The sequence below is a fragment of the Sinocyclocheilus rhinocerous genome, unplaced genomic scaffold, assembly GCF_001515625.1.
Source record: "Sinocyclocheilus rhinocerous isolate Xijiao unplaced genomic scaffold, SAMN03320098_v1.1 scaffold578, whole genome shotgun sequence".
Lineage (NCBI taxonomy): Eukaryota > Metazoa > Chordata > Actinopteri > Cypriniformes > Cyprinidae > Sinocyclocheilus > Sinocyclocheilus rhinocerous.
Genome location: NW_015664024.1, coordinates 79,137 through 94,553, shown reverse-complemented (window position 1 = coordinate 94,553; position 15,417 = coordinate 79,137). Strand labels below are relative to the sequence as shown.

The 15,417-nt window shown below is 34.6% G+C and overlaps 1 protein-coding gene across 1 annotated transcript; it reads right to left on the bottom strand.

Annotated features, from left to right (window-relative positions):
• Window positions 1-382: 382 nt before the first annotated feature.
• eogt (EGF domain-specific O-linked N-acetylglucosamine (GlcNAc) transferase) lies at window positions 383-15,177 on the bottom strand. Its single transcript, XM_016539895.1, has 16 exons — window positions 15,103-15,177; window positions 12,824-13,065; window positions 12,481-12,581; window positions 11,362-11,470; window positions 11,043-11,137; window positions 10,791-10,895; window positions 9,770-9,876; window positions 9,562-9,665; window positions 5,089-5,181; window positions 4,930-5,001; window positions 4,550-4,636; window positions 3,473-3,541; window positions 3,224-3,285; window positions 3,006-3,125; window positions 1,625-1,727; window positions 383-1,393 (listed from the first exon to the last, which is right to left on the bottom strand). The coding sequence occupies exons 2-16, from the start codon at window positions 13,019-13,021 to the stop codon at window positions 1,247-1,249; spliced, it is 1,572 nt and encodes a 523-aa protein (XP_016395381.1). The 5' UTR covers window positions 13,022-13,065; window positions 15,103-15,177; the 3' UTR covers window positions 383-1,246.
• Window positions 15,178-15,417: the final 240 nt, after the last annotated feature.

Below are 15,417 nucleotides of genomic sequence, written 5' to 3'. Positions count from 1 at the left end.
CTTAATTTTTCTTTTAATCAAAATGTTTCAAACAACTTGGGAATACTGGTTTAACTGGTAAAACTTTTTCAACGACGTTTTTCTTGTCCACAAATCCCTAATTTGAGTTTTGAGGTCACAGAGATTAATGGAAGTGACCGCTCATTCCAAACCAGTGCACTTTTACTGTCATAAGGAATCTTACATTATGAAACACAGAGAGAACGGCAGAAATAATTGAAGTGCAAAGTCACTGAAAGCCATTCTTTATTCTTTACCATCATGATAAAGGCTAAATCTAGTGATTAATAAATAAAGTTTTTTGTATTAGTCATTAATTGTCAATGTATGTGAGAATGATGATGAAATCACGTACACAAAAATGTTTTAAATAGCTTCATTTCAGTTCAAAATTCCATTCAATACAAAACAGATATTTTCACAAACTCTTTCAACTCAAACCAGCACTAAAAATTCAGCAACTTTTGTTACTGTTTCGCCACTTTTTGACGGGTCTGAGGATCTTAACACTGATTTTAAAAATACTTTATAAAATGGAGCAATACTGAACCAGTATCTCAATTGGTTCAACAGGACTGGAGCCATGAATCCCTTCACATAGTTTAACATTTACAAGATGACTATTTTCACTGAACACAAATAAAAAAGTAACGGACACTGTAATAAATATGAAGCTGATGTAATCTCCTTTGCCTTAATGCATTAAAAAAGCAAAATAAAAAAAATGCTTTAAATGTGGTTTGATTGTTATAAAAAATGCTACCAAACTATGTGGGTGAACTCAGCATCAGTTCAGTACCCAAAGCCTGATCACTTGATAATCAGAAAAAAAGTGCTGTTTAAAGACATCTTACTACCTTGTAATAATCTACTGACCTAGAATTTGCTCCCTGTATTGAAATTCAAACCTTTGCCATTACAAAGCTGCACTCAAATCAGGTTTAAAGGTGTAGTCTCTAAAAAAAAGCCCTCGTATACTTGAGGAGAGGTATATTAAGACCACACAAAATACATCAACAATATGTCAAAACAATTTGTCTACCAAGGTACACAGCACCTCCATGTGCAAAACGAGACAGCTAGAGGATCGGTAACAGCGCACATGTTTTTTTTTTGATGAATTTAAAATGTGCTTTCACATATTAACCATACGCTTTTCGTTAACACGGCTACATTTACAGAGTGCAGGGAGTTCATAGGAGTGTGTTCATCTATCTCCAGGCAGGAGACCACCATGTCTTACAGGCTACAGTTCATCTCGAGTCTGTTTTGCACGCCACGCCGGGTGCCGGGTCACATATTCAGCCGCTAGAAGGACTAACCTCATGAACTCCTCAACATCAAAAGTGTAGTTGGTAAACTTAGGATGTTCCCCAAGCGTAGGGTGGTGACCCTGAGACAGAACAAAATATATATATACTTTATATATATATATATATATAAATATACATATATAAACTATTATATAATTTAATAAACTATTATAACAATGTCATCATGACACACACACACACACATATATATATATATATACTGATTGTGAATGTTACTGTATATAGGAATACTGGGATTAAATATAGTAAATTGGAGTGAATCCAGGCAGCGGTGTGTGTGCTCTCTTCACCTTATCCTGGGGGAACACTTTGTCCCTTTTCTGCCAAGTCATGTAATGGACTCCCCTCAGTCGGGCCAGATCACGGTAGCAGCTCTCATCTTGACAGTTGTACCTGTGGAATTCAGAAAGAGGGATGTTTTATGTCCCCAACTTAGCAGGCAGTGGCCCACAAAGCCTCCACAGACTCAGTTTGATGGATAACTGTTTAATTAGGCTGTACTTCACTGTCACACACATACAGACACAGTCAGATGCTTCCCTCCTCCGTAACACACACTGAAAAGTACATTGTACAGCACAGAAGCTTGACTGCATCCACATGAGTATTGGGTAGATGTATAACATGACATGGGTGTCAGACGCACAGATGCACACTTGGGAATACATCCTAACACATGCAGATAGGTGTCGCAAAAAAAACCAGAGCTCTGATGCGAATCGTGATGTGTTCATTTATCAGTAGAGAAACAGAAAGAAAGTTTTTTTAAGAAAGGATGCAACCAAATGCTCACGACTAGTGGTTGACAGAGGGTCTAAATATAAAATTGTAAAAATCAGTCATTGGAGAACCTAGACTAATCGCCCACTTTACTGTTTCTGCTGTTTCTATGTCAGGTGGTGATGACCCTTGTTTTAAGTTCTTTGAAGAGTCATTGGGATCAAAAGTACCGTTTGGTGTCAGTAAGTTGTTGTTGTTGTTGTTTTTTTAAAGAAATTAATACTTATATTCAGCAAGCACACATTAAATTGATCAAAAGTGACAGAAAAGGCATTTATAATGTCATAAAATATTTATATTTTAAATAAATGCTGTTCTTTTGACCTTTCTGTTTCTATTTTTATCAACCTGAAAAAAAATGTTTCATTGTCTCCACAAAAATATTAAGCAGCACAACTGTTCAACATTAATAATATTAAGAAATGTGTCTTGAGCACCCAGTCAGCAAATTAAAATGATTTCTGAAGGATCGTGCAACACTGAATAGTGGAGTAATGGCTGCTGAAAATTCAGCTTTGCCATCACAAAAAATACCGTTTAAAAATATATTAAAATAGAAAAGAGTTATTTTAAATGGTAATAATATTTCACAATATTACTGTTTTACTCTATTTTTTGATGAAAGAAATGCAGCCTTGCTGAGCAAAAGAGACTTCTTCCAAAAACATGAAAAAATGTTGACTGTGTGACTTCAGCAAATGGTATAAACATTATTTAAACACTGTAAACCGTTACGGATAACTGTTTATATAAACTTGGAGGGTTTTAAAGTGCCTCTGAAACTTGGGAAAGTGAAGAAGTATTTACATTCCTCTGACTGACAGCTCTAGAGTACAGTATGGCCGGCCACACAGATCATATAGAAAGCAGAGAGATACAAAAGCCACGTACAATTCAAATATGACGGCCCAGTCGGGAAGAAAGAGGAGGTGGGTCAGTCCAGCTCCATGCATCCCAATGAAGATATCAGAGTAGTGTGTGACACGGATCTGCTCCAGAAACGGCATCTCTCTATGAATACACATCACCTTTCAATCATGCAAGCACCAAACTCAACCATCTCCAAAGAAGTCGATACATTTAAAACCAGCATAGATTGAATCACTCACTTGTATTTGTAATCCACCAGCTTGACCTCGAATAAAGGCACAGTCTTCAAGGCATTGATAAGCTGCACACACACACACACAGTGGGGATTCAGAGGGTGATTAACGAGACCTCACACTCATGTGGACAGAGGCCAAGTAAATCAAGGCTTTTTACCAAGCAGGGGTCTCCAGCAAATAAGAGTTTAAATGCGCAGCTAAAGAAGCAGATTGATAAATCAATGATGAGCAAAGAGAGAGAGAGCATTCACCTCCTGCTGGTTTATTATCCTACGGTACTCAGTGCTTCTTGCCAACAGTGTGACACGGACTTGGCCCTCCTGACAGAACAGAAGGACATCACAGATTTCATACATATTTCAACACACATTTGTATCTTAATATTAATACATAGACTATATACATTTTGTAACATCTATAATCCAGTTTAAAAAGTATTCAGATATATGAATGTATTTTACTTGGGTGGGAAAAGGGAAAGTAAATGGACATAATATGCGGGATAAGAAAGATCTGGGCCTTACTGACACGAATAAAGACAATGCGAAAGTATAAATTGTCCATCAGCGCCATCTAGTGGCACACGGTTAATCATGTCAATAACTAAAAAGTACATAATATATAACTAAACTATAACATACATATGACATTAATCTAAATATTATTGGAAATCCACCAACTCAAAAGACGGTGGTAATGACTTTTGAATCTATGCCTATAAAATTATATTAGAATATGATATAATATAATAATAAAGTATTTAAAAGTAATAATTAAAATTAATATTTAAAATATAATAAATAATAAAATATATAATGTAATAATTATTTAAATTTATAATAAATACAATTAATCTTATAGAATTAATGCACAATTATAATTTATTTAAAAGTATCTATTTAATTGTTAAATAAAAATAAATAACATGAAATTTAAATTGATAAGACTAAATTAATCTAATATAAAATAAATTAATACATTTTTTAAATAAAATAATAAATAATATAAGTTTAATTTATAAATAATAATAATATAATAATAATTTTGATTAAAATTATATAAATAAATTTTTTTATAAAATATAACTATAATGTTTTATAAGTATATTTTGTGAAGGTGAAATCTATGTTTGTTTATGAGCATAACAATTTCAAAATTAAGGCATGAAACAGTATAAATAGAGTATAAATTGTGTTATATATTTTACAGCAATATATTTTAGTATTTCATTCAGTATGACTTCTCTATGCCACTGTACTATAAGAATACAGGAATCAAATCCTGATCTATGTTTGTACATTTGTGTGAGTGGATTCAAGCATGTTTACCTTCGGTCCATCTTGTGGGACACCAAGTCGATACAGGACATGCTGGGAAAACGCCTTGAACAGCCCCTCGCTGTGGCAGTCAGAGATCTATCAAATTACACACACACACACATGTCAGTTAAATCTTCTCTATATGTCATTTGCACACAGAAGGCATAGGCACACAATCATTAATATGAGGATGATTTGAGCAACAGCACCAGATGAGTTCAGTCTCACACAAGGCAAATATTCTATATCACACACACAGCATCCGCCGATGTCATGCAGAGACGCATTAACATAGACAGATGACAGCAGATGAACATGATGAGATGAACAAATGCTAAATGGGGAAACAAGAAACACTTGAGAGCAACAGAGGCATGTGGAATACGTACAAGAGGGGTGTTGTAGAAAAGGCCGTATCGCATTCTTGGAAGGAGTGAGAAAAACGCATCTCTGAAACACACCTGTGAACAACACACTTTTAAATAAGCACAAAACCACTCAGATGCTGAGAAAATTTTTTTAAGTGATACTGAGTAAATGTGTTTTACCCTTTTGGAGTCAAAGTTTTTGAGGTGAATGATGTCATAATCGGTAAAAGTCCCCCATGTTTCACTGAACAGGTCTCCATATCCATACAAACTCTAAAAGAAAAACAACTAAATAAATGAGAGTTCAAAATAATTACAACAACCCACAGGTAATCCACTTGACTCCATTCCATCAATTAAAGGGGTCATATGATGCGATTTCAATTTTTCCTTTCTCTTTGGAGTGTTACAAGCTTGTGGTGCATAAAGAAGATCTGTAAAGTTGCAAAGACTAAAGTCTCAAATCCAAAGAGATGTTCTTCATAAAAGTTAAGAGTCAACCACGCCTACCTAAAACGGCTCGTTCTAATACGCCCCCACATGTCTACATCACGATCTGGGAAGATTTGCATAACGCCGCCCAAATGTTCACGCAAAGAAAGAAGGCGTAACTTTTATTCTCGCTGTAGTATTGTTGTTGCCGCCGCCATGTCGTGGTGAAGGCGCTGTGTGTTTCGTTGTGAAAGCGAAACTACTTTGTTTGGTCTTCCAAAAGAGGACGATAACCGCTTCATTACACAAAATAATGTTCTTTTTAACAGCATCATATGACCCCTTTAATGTCTTGTGAAGTAAAAAGCTGCGTGATTGTAAGAAACAAATTCATCATTTAGGACTTTTAACTTTAAACCATCACTTCTGTCCATAATCCATAATAACTCTTCCTCCATTGAAAAAGTCCATCCCCTGTTGTCCTCTCACATCAAGACCTCAGATGATGCCAACCCCTCAGAGGACTTCAGATGATGCCAACCCTGAAACAAGATACAGAACTACCACATTTTGCTATTTTGCACATTTAATTATTTTATAATTGCTGTTAATAGTGTTCATCGTCTTTTTTATTACGTCTTAAATTGATTTTTCCGTACATTTCTGCCATATGTACATTAATTGACAGTCACCACTGATAAGCTACCACTAAATATTGTAGAAACTTAATTTGCTGTAAAGTTGCTTTGCAATGATTTGTATCGTGAAAAGCGCTGTACAAATAAACTTGACTTGACTTGATTCAGATGAGGATTCATATTTTATAAAGCAAAGGTTTGAAGTTAAAAACTTATCTTGATGGATTTGTTTATTACAAACCCTGCTACGTTTCACTTCACAGGACGCTAATTGATGGACTGGAGTCGTGTGGATTATTTTGATGTTTTTATCAGCTGTTTGGACTCTCATCCTTACGGCACCCATTCACTGCAGAGGATCCACTGGTGAGCACATGATGTAATGCTAAATGTCTCCAAATCTGTTCCGATGAAGAAACAAACTCATCTACATCTTGGATGGCCTGAGGAAGATTCACTTCAACACAGTTCCCTTTAAAATTATGAAGTAATGTCATCATAAATAAAGACACTACTTTGTAATTCATTAATCAACATAATTTATCCCAAAATGTGGGCACTGGACCCATTTCAATTTAAAAGACATTTAATAAATAACTCTTTGATTAATAAAAGTAGCATGGCTATTTCATAAAAGTGTTATCCCTTTTAGTTAATGGCTTTTAAAGTGTTCAGAAAGTGTCTGCCAAGTGACAACGCTGCAACTACAGTCTAAGGAGGTAGCATGTGTTAATCTAATTATGGCAGTATTTGTATCTTACAGAGTTTGAGACAGGTCAGGTAGATAATTGCATCGAGTCACTGAGAACTTTAATCCAACGTGAGATTTCTTCAATGTGACGTGAGGGTGAAGAGAAACACTCAGCGGGACTTTCACCTGCACAAATCAAAGCCATAGAGATGAACGGCATATCAAACGATGATTTATCTACATCATAACTGAATCCAGCAGGTGATACTTTGAATACAAATGTGCTTTATAAAAATAGCAACACCTGTTTATTTCATTCAAACCGCAAATATTCTCACAGTGAGTCTAACTGTTCCCTGTTTTCAGGTGTTTTATGGTGTGAGCCTTTTCTTGTGGGTTGGGCACTGTATTCTATTACTGTGTTAAGTCCTAATACACTGTGTTAGGCTGGTATCTTGTATCTCTGGATAGCAGACATTAATTTTACAGAGTAATCTGATGCTAGAGAAAGAGCTTTGGCTGAATGCTGAGCAGTTGCTAGCGCTGTACTTCAGTATCATTAATTCTGAATTCTCCAGGGCAATATCTTGAAGCCAAACTAAAAACACTGCATAATATCCACTTCATTTTTTTGTATTCAACCATGAACTTACCTATTTAGCAGTGAGTTCCTTCTTCATACAGGCTTTAAAGGATGTGAATCTCTCTTCACCTTTATATCCCTGGGTAAATGATGATAATACAAAGGATAATATGTTTTACATCATCAATAGAAACATTATCTTGAAAATAGGGAAAATTAAATGAACAGTGCTAGTTGATGAGACTACTAGCATACTAAATGAACAATAAATGGCCACTAGATGTCAGCAAAATTGCACCCACAAGAAGCATTTACTTGGTTGAAAAAGCAATATGAAAGGCAACAATAAAGGGTTTGTTTACAAACGTTTGGGTTCTGTAAGAATTTTTTTAAATGTTTTTGAAAGAAGTCTCTTATGCTCACCAAAGAGCATTTATGTCAAATAGATTTTTTTGTAACAATGTTAAAGTCTTTACTGTCACTTTTGATTAGTTTATTGCGTCCTTGCTAAATAAACATATTAATATATTTTTTAAAAAACGTATTGACTCCAAACATTTGAACAGAAGTGTAATAATATTAATAGTAAAACTATTAACAACCATATAATAATAATGACTAACTTGAATTTAAATTATTTTTAAATGTTTAAAAAAAAAATAACTTTCCTGTCACAAGCCGAAATGTGTTATGATTAACATTAACTTATGATTAGCTACGCTAATTATGTCTCTATTTTGTTTCTCTGTTTTTGCCACGGGGATTTACACAAGCTTCAGTCTGGATCCAGAACACCTGAGAAGAGATGATGCCAACCCCTCAGATGATGCCAACCCTGAAACAACATACAGAACTACCACATTTTGCTATAAGTTTGATTGCATCATATAATAATTGCTGTTAATAGTGTTCATCGTCTTTTTTATTACGTCTTAAATTGATTTTTCCGTACATTTCTGCCATATGTACATTAATTGACAGTCACCACTGATAAGCTACCACTAAATATTGTAGAAACTTAATTTGCTGTAAAGTTGCTTTGCAATGATTTGTATCGTGAAAAGCGCTGTACAAATAAACTTGACTTGACTTGATTCAGATGAGGATTCATATTTTATAAAGCAAAGGTTTGAAGTTAAAAACTTATCTTGATGGATTTGTTTATTACAAACCCTGCTACGTTTCACTTCACAGGACGCTAATTGATGGACTGGAGTCGTGTGGATTACTTGTGGATTATTGTGATGTTTTTATCAGCTGTTTGGACTCTCATCCTTACGGCACCCATTCACTGCAGAGGATCCACTGGTGAGCACATGATGTAATGCTAAATGTCTCCAAATCTGTTCCGATGAAGAAACAAACTCATCTACATCTTGGATGGCCTGAGGAAGAGTACATTTTCAGCATATTTTCATTTTTGGCTTAACTATTCCTATTTTTGTGAAAACCGTAATACTTTATGAATAGAAAGTTCAAAAGAACAGCATTTGTTTGAAATATAAATCTTTTTAAATATTATAAATGTCTTTACTGTGACTTTTAAACAATTTAATGTCTCGTTGTGGAAAGAAAATCATTTTTAATTTCTTTAAAAAAAAAATCTTGCTGAGCCCAAACCTTTGTACAGTATTGTATGACAGCTTTGTGAAACCAAATCTCATTCACATTTCTGCATATTCAAAATATGCATCATGATCGGCCATTAGACATGCAAGAACCAATTCATTTATTCAAACAGGCCAGACAATCGAACTAAAAGGCGTTACCTTACCTAAACTTCTCTCCTTAACTGGTTGGATTTCAAATTCTAATCCTTTTTTGAAATCTCTCTTAATCTCCTATTAAAGCTACAATCCAACATGACCATTCAAATTCTGGACGCAGAGTTACTGCAGAGTTAATTCTCAAGTAAGTATATAAATATAATAATATTCTAGAGCAGATTTTATTTGGCAATCTCATTTACATTGTTTCATACAAAAAAAGTCTCCCTCTTTCTCCACACCCCTTCATTCTTCCTTCTCTTCCTCACCCTTGAAATACCAGCATGTGAACAATAGGCAGGATAAGGTTTTCTCGTAAGTCACTTTATTTTCAGCCCACTGTTTCCTTTTTATCTTTCTCTTTTAGGAATTGCACACCTCCTGAAACTGTGGCAGTCGGTTTAAACAACAAACCTTCTGTTACAGTGTTTTCTAATCCTGACAAGTAAGAAACATCTGTTTGTAAGAAATGTTCTCTAAGCACTCATGGTTGATTTACTGGAGCGAACAAAGTTTGTGTGTTTAAGAGAAATGAATACTTACTGTGTCCCACATGACAATGTTTATGTCACGGCTGAAGGAATTGTTGAGGTGTTGAGAGATGTAGAGGTTGACAAAGTCACAGAAATGATGGTACATGTTCACTCCTGCAAAAGACCAACAAAACATGCACTTTTTTTTTCTTAAACCTTAGCTTTTGTGAAGACTAAACAAAAAGACTAAACTAAACAACCCTCCACAAAAATATCACCTGCATCCAGCTTCATGAAGACGGTTGGTCTGTCGATTATAACATCACAATAGCCATCATCCAGGGGATGGAAGTCAAGTTCTGAGTACATCTGCAGCTCAGCAAACCTGAGAGAGGAAAAACAAGACATTTTCTTGGTACGTACATAAAAGTCTGTTAATTTAACTTAAATATATGCCTGCAAACTGATGTTTGATGGAAAACTACCTTGATAGGCAGGATAGTTCATCTAAAAAAGACAACTCTGTTATCATTTACTCACCTTCAAAGCTATTAAATTGATTTAAAAGACGGGAATATACAGTAGCTCACAGGTTGTATGGCTCACTTTTATGGCACTTTTTGTAAGTGGTAGTCATTGATCACGGTCTATTTTTATTATATGGAAAAGAGTAGCATGAACTTTTTTCAAACTCAAACAACAAATGGTTTGAGGTGAGTAAACGATGACAAAAAATTATATTTTGGGGTAAATATGAAAGTATTAGCACATATATATCGTTCAAATGTTTGAAGATGGTAAGTTTTTTTATGCTTTTGAAAGTAGTATCTTTTGCTCACCAAGGCTGCATTTATTTGACCAAAAATACAGCAAAACTGTGAAATATTATTACAATTTTAAATAACTGTAACATATTATATTTGTAACTTATATAACTTATATTATTCCGGTGATGGCAAAGCTGAATTTTCAGCAGCCAAATACTCTAGTCTTCAGTGTCACATGATCCTTCAGAAATCATTCTAATATGCTGATTTACAACTCAAAATTTGTTTATCAAATGCTGTATTCAAATTTTATTAACTGACCTCAATTATTAAATTGTTTATTTATAAATATACAACATTATAAATGTTTTGACTGTCACTTTTAAGCAATTTAACACATCTTACAGAATAACAAAATTAATTTTCTTTAAAGAAAAAAAACGACTTAGTTGCTAAATGTTTTGCAACACAAGTAACAAAAATATTAACACAAAAACATCCAATTTTTTTTATTTGGACAATAGTTATTTACCAAGACTGAAGAGGACTCTTGTGCGTCCCTTCTGCAGCTAGTGCTTTACTATTAAGGATGCAGTGACCACCGATCTCACCCTGTTCCAGGAAATCCTCATTATACCTGCAGTGACAGAGGAAAAGAGATGGAGAGAGAAAGAAAGACAACTCATTTAGACAGGAAGTTCTCACAGTTGTGCCAAACAGAAAACAGTTTCACAGAGTTTAGCATTTTCCTTGACCTCTAACAAGCCTAGAGGGTGTCACTGACCTCTCGTGACCTCTGCGGGGACTCCTCAGGTCCAGGTACAGGTTTATGGCCCTGCAGAACCGCATATGACTGGTGCACTTCAGAGAGGAATCACCCTTTAAAAAAAGGTTTTAAACTTGTATTTGCATGTTTGTTCCTAGTATTGTTTAGACATGTTGAAGCAGTAATATTTGAAACAGCCCTTGTGTCTTAAGCTCGGTGCTCATTGACTCAAAGCTCTGGAGGTGGGCCAAGAACTTCAGCTTTACCATGGTAAAGTCACAGCAAATGAGGTGAACAAACAGCACAGAGGAAGATGATGTAGAAGAAGGAAACTCACAGGACTCAAAGGCTTGCACAAAGTCTTCATCTCACTGAGACGCTCCCTCACATAGCCAAAATCTGCCTGCTTCCAGAACAGTTCCTGGGCAGCCTGAATAGAGTTTGCCCTAAAGAAAGAACACAAACAGTAGCACTTTTTGGAGTAGCAAAAGACATTCAAGTCGTCTTTGTATTGAAAGTAAAGTCCTAAGATAAACTAAAGTCCTTGAAGTGCTTGAGTGATACCGTGGAAGAATAGGCTGTGCTCAAATGTTGAAACTTGTTTAAAAATAAATAAGCAAAATAAGGAAGCAAGTGTGTAAAGACACGGGTGTAAAGAAAGTGTGCTTCAACAAGGCGCACAGACATTTGGGGAACTACAGTTGACATGAAGCTTCAAACAGTGACAGCAGTGATATAACTCCTCTGAAAAAATACAAATATTCAACATGTTTCTAATTCTTATACAAACCAAACTGGGTAATACTTCACAATAAAGTTTTGAACAAAAATATTAAAAAGCAGAACTGTTTTCAACATTTATAATAATAAGAAATGTTGAGCACCAGGATCATGTGACACTGAAAACTAGAGTAATGGCTGCTGAAAATTCAGCATTGCCATCAGTCATTAATTACATTTTTATATATATATTAGAATGGAAAACAGTTATTTTAAATCATAAAAATATTTCACAATATTACTGTTTTTACTGTATTTCTGATCAAATAAATGCAGCCTTGATGAGCATAAGAGGCTTAAAAAACATTTAAAAATTTTACCAACACCAAACTTTTGAGAAATAGTGTATATCTGCAAATATTGCTTGATATTCATGCCAAAATATCATTTCTGCCATCATTTATTAACCTCGTGTAATTCCTACTGTTTGTGGTCCACAAAAGGAGATATTTTGTAAAATGTTAATGCTGCACTTTTCCATACAATAAAAATTGACAATAAATTAAAAAAAGAAAAAGAAAAGAAAAGAAGAAAAATTATATATATATATTTATATATTTATACACCTATAGACAGAACATGGGAAATTAGACAGTTAAGTAGATAATGAGAAAATATAAAAGTGTAAAATGTACATGTTTAACTTCTTTAAATAGGTTAGCGAAGAAAGGCGTACCATCCCGAGTCAAAACTGGTGCACACAGGATAGCTGAACCTGTGCTCAGGGGAGCAGCTCTTCTCATACCCCCAGCAGGCCTTTTTGAGCAGCAGAGCATCCTGCCAGCCAACAGAGACACACAAAGCTAAGAGAACATCCCCTTTATAATCATCTACAGCATATACACAACACTAAATGTTAGTGATAACGTTAAAGCAATAGAGGCCAAAAAGAACAGCCTCTATTGCCCCGTTTGAAAACCATTATAGTTGACGTATGACAATGTCTTTGGAAAAATATCCCACTCATTTTTAAACCAACTTCAGCAGACATTCCATCAGAAACGAGAGAAATAGCTTACTTTAAAAGGGCAAAGCGGGTCCTCCTTGCATAGTTTGGCCAGTCGTTTGTTGTTGTGCAGAAAGAAAGGAATATGCTGCTGAGGCAGTGCCAGGCTGCTGTAGTCCAGCTGTGGTGTGCGGCTGCTGTCCTGCCCGCTGTCTGTGGCGGAGATGGTTTCATAAGTGCAGACCAGGCACAGAGCTACCAGCAGCAGCATAGTCCCTCAAGCCACATGGAAGGAACCACACTGGCTCTCAGCACCTACAATCATTTATGAGAAAGACAGAGAGAGAGAGAGAGAGAGAGAGAGAGACACGGAGAGAGAGAGCACAAGAGTGTTTAGAGAAAGAAAACGAATGGCTTACAGGGGAGAGGACAAACACCAAAGCTCTGGAAGTAACTATAGTGTGGGAACCTGCAAATGAACGGATCTTACTCCATGTGGAACTCCTACCACAGGAAATATTAGTGACCTTTTTCCTGCAATTGTTTAAGGAATAAGGCCAGGATTGAGGGAAATTAATAGAAAAACAAGTACACATTCTGCTCATAGCTGATGCACAAGGACCATGGGAATTACACACATATATAAGTTAAGACAGAAATGATGGACATGCATGTAATTTGTTCTCTGATCTGGGGTGATGAGTAATTTTGAACCACAGCAGTGAGGATTTTTATATAAAATCCTTATAAAATTATATTTTCTGACATGGATATATAAAAATGCTGTGTAAAAGATCATGAACTATTTTTACTCATCCATAATGCCTGAACCTGTTATTATTTTTCACTAGCATTATCACTGTGTACCTGAATGGAATCAGCCAAAATTAATTTATTGCTCATAGATAGAACTGATCATAGATAATTTTGGTAACACTTTATTTTAAGGTGTCATTTAATTACATGCAAGTAACCCTAAGCCAAACCCTAATCCTAAACCTAACCATATAGTAAAGTACATGTAGTTAATTAATATTACTCAGTACTTACATGTATAATTACACTGTAACAAGGACACCTTAAAATAAAGTGTAACCATAATTTCTTATTTACACACTTTATTAATACTGTAAAAGCAAGCCTTAAAAAAATTTATTTCCCATTTTTATTACAACAATTATTAAAAACATTTAATTTACTGTATGTTATTTTGTACATTTCTAGCAATTAACATTAAAAAAAATATCAAATACATTTAAATTAAAAATAAATAAATACAAATGAATTAGAGCCTAAATTAAATTATCATTTTATATTTACATTAATTTTATATTAGATAATATTTGATCAAATAATAGTCACAACACAAACATAAGATTTCTGACTTCAAAAATAAGTAATGTAATGCGTTATTTACTAAAGTGATTTGTCAATATTTATAAATTAATATAGTGTTAGTATATTAATAAAAATGAATATTTTCTTTATAACTGATATTTAGGTAGAAGCTATGGTGATTTTTTTTTTTTTGCAAGAGAAAATTACTACATTCTTTGCTGCGTTGTCTTGTAATTATGACAACGTAATTACAGATTATTACATAATTAAAAACCCAGTGTGCAAATGTGACCCGAGAACTCCAAATGAACCTATTAACGGAGCACGATCGCCATGGCAATCAAAGTTTACAATAAAACTGTCGCAAAAAGACAGTTAACACAATGACAGAAATATTCTGACAAGCTTCTAGCATTAATTAAAAGAGATGCCTTGTTAATTACGTATGATTTACAGTAGTAACAATAGCTGGAGTTTCTCTACTGTATGATTAGCACTGGATGTTGAACTATTAGATTAGTCACTTCTTAATTCAGTGTCTAATGCGATCTGTCTAGACAGGGCAGATCAGTTAGATTACCGGTCCCATACGCTTCATGGAGCAGCTGAATTAAAGATTCTTCAGAAGGGTAAATAATATACCATACTGGATTTTAAAACCTCTGAATTTTTTTTAAAAAAATTTTTTGGGTTAAAGGAAGCAGTCAAACTACAGAGCTGCGATACCCAAATGCAACGACACACAACGATGCCAAAATAACACATAACAAAAATATTAGTGCAAACTAATTTGGGGACCGCAGCAACCACAAAGACTTGACACGTTGCCAGGGTCAGAGGCTATAACAGCTCTCCCACCATCAATTATATCAACTGCCTTTACTAGCGCATAAAAAAAACCCAGACATATGCACAAAATAGCAAATTAACTTTGTTCCGACTTTTAGTAATTCTGAGAAAGTTAAAGTAAAAAACAGCCAGAGTGCTAACAAAAAAAAGTCATTACATGCTTACCTCCTTGGAGAAACTAAGGAAAGGCAATGGGTGCATTTATGGATGCAGACGCCATAATACCGGAAACTACCAGCCGGCATGTGTTACTGTTAGGAACCGCAAGAGGGCGCAGGAGTGGAACCTAATTTTACACTGTTGAGAGAAAAAAATCACATTCACAACGACCAAAACAGCTCTTTGATTAATTGATTAATTAATAATAATAATCATTACAACTAAAAATACTTAGTAATTAAACATTAAAAACACTGATAAAGCTGGAAAACAACGCAGAGATTAATAATAATCATATTTGTTACTATATAATTCTAAATA

What these genes read in the sequence shown, in the direction of transcription:
- eogt (XM_016539895.1), bottom strand. Translation starts at nt 13,021, where the DNA reads ATGCTGCTGCTGGTAGCTCTGTGCCTGGTCTGCACTTATGAAACCATC. An exon ending in TGTGCAAGCCTTTGAGTCCT is followed by an intron (nt 11,138 to 11,361) that starts GTGAGTTTCCTT and finishes CTTTTTTTAAAG; the next exon opens with GGTGATTCCTCTCTGAAGTG. An exon ending in AAAACTTTGACTCCAAAAGG is followed by an intron (nt 5,002 to 5,088) that starts GTAAAACACATT and finishes TGTTGTTCACAG; the next exon opens with GTGTGTTTCAGAGATGCGTT.